This window comes from Furipterus horrens, unplaced genomic scaffold (genome assembly GCF_987537825.1).
Source record: "Furipterus horrens unplaced genomic scaffold, mFurHor1.1.pri manual_scaffold_10, whole genome shotgun sequence".
NCBI classification, from domain to species: domain Eukaryota; kingdom Metazoa; phylum Chordata; class Mammalia; order Chiroptera; family Furipteridae; genus Furipterus; species Furipterus horrens.
The window spans coordinates 80108183-80115352 of NW_028327180.1; the positions used below are offsets into that span (position 1 = coordinate 80108183).

At 41.8% G+C, this 7170-nt stretch overlaps 1 protein-coding gene across 5 annotated transcripts in view; it reads left to right on the forward strand.

The window, feature by feature from the left end:
* LOC150000823 (F-box only protein 38) overlaps positions 1 to 6788 on the forward strand; it is a 49085-nt gene extending 42297 nt beyond the window's left edge. For all 5 annotated transcript variants that reach the window (XM_090288349.1, XM_090288351.1, XM_090288352.1 and 2 more), the window contains 5 exons: positions 1117 to 1283; positions 2606 to 2751; positions 4313 to 4416; positions 5321 to 5434; positions 6215 to 6788. In XM_090288349.1, coding sequence (XP_090144475.1) covers positions 1117 to 1283; positions 2606 to 2751; positions 4313 to 4416; positions 5321 to 5434; positions 6215 to 6393 — 710 coding nt within the window. In that variant the 3' untranslated portion in view covers positions 6394 to 6788. The remainder of the gene's footprint in view (positions 1 to 1116; positions 1284 to 2605; positions 2752 to 4312; positions 4417 to 5320; positions 5435 to 6214) is intronic.
* Positions 6789 to 7170: the final 382 nt, after the last annotated feature.

Below are 7170 nucleotides of genomic sequence, written 5' to 3' on the forward strand. Positions count from 1 at the left end.
ACATATCAGCCTTATGGTTATATAGCACCTTCCATCTGATTCTCTCTCTTGAGTTGGACCAGGTTATAATCTATGATAAAAATTAAATCAGATTGAAATTTGAGATGAAAAAAAAAGAGGAGATTTTTTTTTTTGAACTTGGCATACTATTTTATATCCGCAGTGTTTGTCATGGTAACCAGTGGCCACATGTGACTGATGAACACTTGAACTGTGGCTAGTGCCTGAGGAACTGAATTGTTCTTTAGTTAACTTATGTAAATAGCTACAGGTGGTAGTGGCTACCACATTGGACTGTGCACCTTTAGACCAATGAATACAAATATTTCTGGGTCTTTTAAGGTTCTGCTTTTATACTTGTGATAGGGATTAAAATCAGCTCTACTCATTTTCTGTGGGTGAGTGTAAAATAATATATGTGTTATTCCAGGCTTATTTGATCATTGTCATAAAACTGTAGAATTTAATAGTTACCATTATTCATTCTTTTCAATAAATATTTCCTGAACAGCCCTGGATGGTATGGCCCAGTGGACTGAGTGCCGGCCTGGGAACTACAGGGTTGCTATTTCGATTCCCAATCAGGGCACAAGCCTGAATTGTGGGCCAGGTCCTCAACTGGAGGCATGTGAGAGGCAACAGATGGATGCTTCTCTTGCACATCAGTGTTTCTCTCCCTCTTTCTTCCTCCCTTCCCCTCGCTCTAAAAATAAATAAATAAAATTAAAAATAAAAAGAAATGATTATTCTTAAAAAAAGAGAGAGCTGTTATTAACTATAAATATATATATGTATTTCCTGAACAATTCCTATGTTTGGGCAAGTCATTCTATGGGACTTAGATTCCTTGCTGGTAAAGATAAAAAAAGGTACCTGAACATCCACCCCTCTAGCACGTGGGTGCCCACCTTTTGAACAGGACAGAATCACATTTTCAAATTATTTCGATAACGTCAGTTGTACTTTATGATAGTACATTATGTTTGTTAGAGATGTTTATTACATCTGTAGAATTTTTATGCTAAACACATTGGGCCAGTCCTCCAAGGATGCCTCCAGATAGGCTATCCATTGCATTAATTATTTGTAGAGTTTACCGTTGTTTTCATTTTGTAGCTACCAGGTGCAGGGTACTGAAACATTTAAAAGTCGAAAACGCACCAATTGTGAACCGATTTGACTATGCACAATGCAAGAAACTAAACATGGATCAAGTACTAGACCAGATACTCCGGATGCCTCCTGAGAGAAACCGCATCATATACCTCCGCCCGATGCAGCAGGTACCGGGCTCGGCCCCTTCCTCATGACACACACACAGCAGTGACATTTCTTCTTAGTCTTCAACCTTTATGGGTGTGGCATTTACTCATTTGCTCCGCCCGCAGTGGGGGTTCTTTAGGTTCTACAGCGTTCTCGTAACCGAGCTAGGTGACCTCGCCAGTCTTCCGTCATTCTTCTTTGCTAGATTTTGATGGATTTTTAAGAAGCAAGTTACTCAGCAACTTTTCTTACCAACTGGAAGTTGCCTGTGGTTAAGGGAACAGACTGGTTTCTGCCTGACTGATGCACATTCTTGTTCACTGACCTGTAGCTCGTTACTTAACTTCCGTCTCAGTTTCTTCATCTGTAAAATCAGGAGAATAAGAACCTGGTGGTTAAATTCATACATGTGCTGAGCAGTTGTTGGCATGTAGTAAGCAATCATAGGATAGCTGCTATTATTACTGCCACTTTCATTATTATGAAGAACAAACATTTAATTTTACCTATACAAAATTATGGATGTTAGCCAAACCTTTTGGGCTAATCATTTCACAATATTCATAAACCAAATCAACATGCTCTATGCCTTTAAGTTATACAGTGGTGTATGTGAATTATTTCTCAAAACAACAAAAAATATAGAGTAAACATTATATATAAGGCTCTCTGCTTGATGCCTAAAGAATGTTTAGAGGAACTATTAAACAATCTTTGCAGTCAGCGTTGGAGTCTGGCCCCCAAAGAGGCATTTGAACAAATTGTTTGTTGAGTGTCTGTAACATGCTGGGGCTGAAAAAACAGAGGACATCATCCTTCTTTGAAGAAGTTTGTCTTCCCTAGGAGGAGGTAGACGTGAATGCCACCAAGATGGCAGAGTGGGATTTCACAAGTAGAGATAAGGAAGAGGGCATTCCCTGAGAAGACAGCAAGGTGAATAAAGGCTACAAGGGGGCAAGGAGCTGGGATAGGCAGTAGTCAGTTTGCATAGGGCATAGAGTCCTACACATTCATGGTTCTATAATGCAGTCAATACTGAAACCTATGAGGACCTGCTCAGAAGTACATTCCTGGGATCGGTTGCCTGATTCCAGGTTCTCTTGTTCAGTGGGCATTTCTGTAACCATGGAATGTAAATCCCTGAGCTTCCTAGACAGAAGAATTTGCAAAGCCTCACCGCCGGCATGGTAAGCTGTATTCGGGCCTGAATGGGACATTTGATTTTCTATCAGCCAAAGATTTTAAAACCTAGGTCCCCAGGAGAGATTGTTCAAACTTTAAGATGTAGATTTCTAAGGTATTCAGTTTTTTGGTCCAAAGCTCTCTGTGATGTCTTCTGTAGGTGGACACACTAACGTTGGAGCAGAAGCTATTTAGTGGTCCCTACCCCTATCACATCTGTATTATCCATGAATTCAGTAACCCTCCCAACGTCCGGAACAAGGTGCGCATTCGCAGCTGGATGGACACTATAGCAAACATCAATCAGTAAGTCCCCTGTTGCCCCCAAGGCCCTCCTGCCAGGGCTCTCAGAAGCAAATCCTGTTCTTTATTTTAAATGGTCTCATCTGGGTTTTTTCAGCACTGAAACACATGAAATATAACATGTGAAAACCTGAGTGAATGAGGACTTAAAACTAAAAAGCCTACATGTATTTGCAGCTTTTTATTTTCAAATGTAAAGAAAAATTCCAGGAACAGACTATATGTGCGGTTGACTCCCTTTCTTTAGCCTCAGGGCATGGGAAAGAGCAGATTTTTTAAAAACTGATGTTTGACATCTTCATAAAATCGGACTTCTTAGGCATTTGTTATGTAAACATATTAAGCACCAAGACATTTGATTAGAGAGTGGCTTGCTTTTTTTACTGATGTGATTTTTTTTTTAAGTTTACTTTTAAGATTTAATTTGCACCAACCAGCTCAAATATTATTGGTTTTTAGGTATTACATTTCCCTGAATGAAGTGCTTACTTTCTTTCTATTTATTTATTTATTTATTTATTTTTTTGTTTTTCAATTACAGTTGTCCCACTTTTCCCCCATTTCTCTCCCCCACCCAGCCCACCCCTTCTCCCACAATCATATCCCTCCCCGTTGTCCATGTCCATGAGTCATTTATACATGTTCCTTGACTAGACCCTTCCCTTCCTTATTCCCCTTCTCTCCCTCCCCCTCCTCCCTATTGACTGCTGTTCTGCTCCTTGTCCTATTTAGTTCATTTGTTTGTGTTGTTCTTTAGTCTCCTGTATCAGGTGATATCATATGGTATTTTTCTTTCTTTGCCTGGCTTATTTCGCTAAGCATAATTCTCTCTAGTTCCATCCATGTTGTCGCAAATGGCAGGAGTTCCTTCTTTCTCTCTGCTGCATAGAACTCCATTGTGTAAATGTACCACAGATTTTGATCCACTCATCTACAGATGGGCACTTAGGCTGTTTCCAGCACGTAGCTATTGTAAACAGTGATGCTATGAACATAGGGGTGCATAAGTTCTTTTGAATTAGGGTTTTAGGATTCTTCGGGTATAATCCTAGCAGTGGAATCGCTGGTTCAAAAGGCAGTTCCATTTTTAGTTTTTTGAGGAAATTCCATACTATTTTCCACGGTGGCCGCACCAGTCTGCATTCCCACCAAGAGTGCACTAGGGTTCCCGTTTCTCCACATCCTCACCAGCACTTGTTGTTTGTTGATTTGTTGATGATGGCCATTCTGACTGGTGTAAAATGGTATCTCATTGTGGTTTTTATTTATTTGCATCTTCCTGATGGCTAATGATGTTGAGCATTTTTTCATGTGTCTATGGACATTCTGTATGTCCTCTTCGGAGAAGTGTTTGTTTGATGTGATTTTGAAGATAGTGAAGAAAGTGCTTTTGACCTGACTAGATATGTATTGTCTATATTGAGTCTTCGTTATGTATTTATTATTTAATTTGAGATGTTCATTACAGTCTAGGCCTGGCGCAGTTTTGAGAGTTTCTTTCCACTCCATACCATAATGTAATTTCCAGTTTTGTAATTTTTTGATATTTTTGTGTTGCCTCCAGAGAGCTCATTAAGTATGAATTCTTCCCGGAAGCCACACGAACTGAAGATGACTTGAAAAAGTATCCCAGGTACCCCTGGGGCAGAGACATCTATACTTTAGAAGGTGAGCAATTACCAATTGTTTGGAAAGCTAAAGAGCTGTTAACTAACTAGATGGAGAGGCATGTCCTAGGGAAGACAGGAATGAGTCTTACAGTTCATCCAAATAATGGGTGCTTTGACCATCTGCAGGTGGCAGGGGCCAGGTCAGCACTGCCCTCCCTGCAGGTAGCGGGGGCCGGAGAAGTACTGCCCTGCAGGTAGCGGGGGCCAGGTCGGCACTGCCCTGCAGGTAGCGGGGGCCAGGTCGGCACTGCCCTGCAGGTAGCGGGGGCCAGGTCGGCACTGCCCTGCAGGTAGCGGGGGCCAGGTCGGCACTGCCCTGCAGGTAGCGGGGGCCGGAGAAGTACTGCCCTGCAGGTAGCGGGGGCCAGGTCGGCACTGCCCTGCAGGTAGGGGGGGGCCACGTCGGTACTGCCCTGCAGGTAGCGGGGGCCAGGTCGGCACTGCCCTGCAGGTAGCGGGGGCCAGGTCGGCACTGCCCTGCAGGTAGCGGGGGCCGGAGAAGTACTGCCCTGCAGGTAGCGGGGGCCAGGGAAGCACTGCTTTCCCTGTATGAGTCTTTACCATCCCTAAGATAATTAGAAGCAGTGTTGAAACAAGAGCAGAAGAAAATTGAGTCTTGCTACAGTTTGAGAGTTGGAAGTGACTTGAGAGTACCTGTCTCAACCTCTTTATATACATAGAGGGAGAAAAAAAACATACTGAGGCTTAAGGAGAGCAAAGGATGAGCAAGATCCCGTGACCAGATAGTCAGGTAGAAGCAGAACCAGAATTAGAATTTACATCTCCCGGTCCGGTGCTTTTTTGGCTAAGACGACGAGAGCACGTGTTATGTTCTGCTTACAAAGACCGCGCGTTGGGCCTGCTGGTACCGCCGCAGTAGCACTGTTGTCGTCTTCCTTCAGGGGTCGTGGACGGCGCCCCGTACTCCTTGATTTCTGACTTCCCTTGGCTGAGGTCACTTCGGGCAGCAGAACCCAACAGCTTCGCCAGATACGATTTTGAAGATGATGAAGAAAGTAATTATGATCTGATCTGATTTGTGTTCTCTGGTTTGAGCATGTCCTACTGTGTTAGAGACTTATATCTTGTTTGCCAGTTAGGAACAGTTCAGTTTCTAAATCACTTCCCATGTAAATGTTTTTATTTGTTTCTTGTTGCTGTTTGGGTCTCCTACAACAAAAAATACCTCTAAATTTGTAAAATAGATAATCAGTTGACTTACCAGTGATCGCTAAAGGTTGGTGGGAAAGGATTCCTTCAGACAGGTTTTCCTACCATGATTTTTTTATTACCTGTTTATAACTGTTGCTCCTTATTGTCAGTTATATTATTTCAGATTTATTCCAGTTACAGTAACTATTCTTTTGCTACTTATGAGCAACTTCTTGTTGGGTAGCATGGAGGAACTTAAGACTTGGGTGTGGATATTTGGGGGGAACTTGAAGGAAATTTTGAATGTTGTACTTCTAGGTGTTGGTCCACTTGAATGTCTACTTGTAGGATGTTTTCAAAAACGATTTTATGAGTAAATGAATTTTATAAGCTACACGTACATCTACAACTTAACCTCTCGGGTACATTTCCACCTCTGGCCTTTACCCATGTGTGCTGTCTTAGACATCAAACGTGGTTATGTAACTAAACTGATGGGGACCCATTCCATGATCTGTATGTACATCAAAGGCATTGCATTACTGTGTACGTATAGGCATATCTCAGGGACCAGCTTAATCGAGTGACTTTCCAAAGGAGTTTGATAATCATACATGTCTCCCCTTTTCTTTCTAATTTCCAAGGCACTATCTATGCTCCCCGAAGGAAAGGGCAGCTGTCTGCAGACATCTGTATGGAAACAATAGGAGAAGAAATTTCAGAGATGCGTCAGATGAAGAAGGGTGTGTTTCAGCGAGTAGTGGCCATTTTTATCCACTACTGTGATGTCAATGGCGAGCCGGTGGAAGATGACTACATCTGACTGGGCACGCCCCTTCCCAGCCGTCCTGGCAGAAAGCCGCTGGGACCGTCGGCAGCCGGAGCGCTGCACGGGGCCTGGGGCCGCCGCTCAGTGTGGTGCACGTGAAATGTGTGAGGAGCCTTGAAGTTGTATGCAAAGATTTGTACATAAAGGAACTATACAAAGACACTTCCTAAGTACCAGCTTTATATCATATGTTTATACAGTTTAATTTAAAAATTCATTTGAATGAAGGCAGATCATTGGAAAGAGTTCATTTTTTCTGACTCAGTTCATAAATGTCACTTTTTGGCTGAGCCCCCATTTACTATATTCTTAATAATCACTGTCATCCCCTTAAATCTGTGCCTTTTTCTTCTCGAGCGAAGCAGTTTGAGTAAATCTGTTGAAGAGTCTTTGTGTCTTGAGTGCTTTTTTTGTTACCATTAGAAGACCTGAACCCTATAGTCAGAGGTGGCTATATGTTTCTGTATAAAACTGTGTTGTTTTTTTTTTCTCTTGGTATTATAGTTGCCATATTTCTTAAAATCAAAAAGACTCATGAATTTAAAAACAAAAAAACTGAGTTTTGAGGGGGAAATGGAAAAGTTTCCAAAGCATTTCTAGCTATTTATTTCCACATTCAATTGTGTATATGCTTTATCTTGAATATAAAAATAAAAGTTTATTAAAAACTTTTTGCCTTGGACCTGAATCCCTCTTTTTAAAGAAGAACAGAAAATTATACAGAAAAGGAATGTTTAGAGTGGTGTCTGAGTCAGATTCCAGTGTAATTCA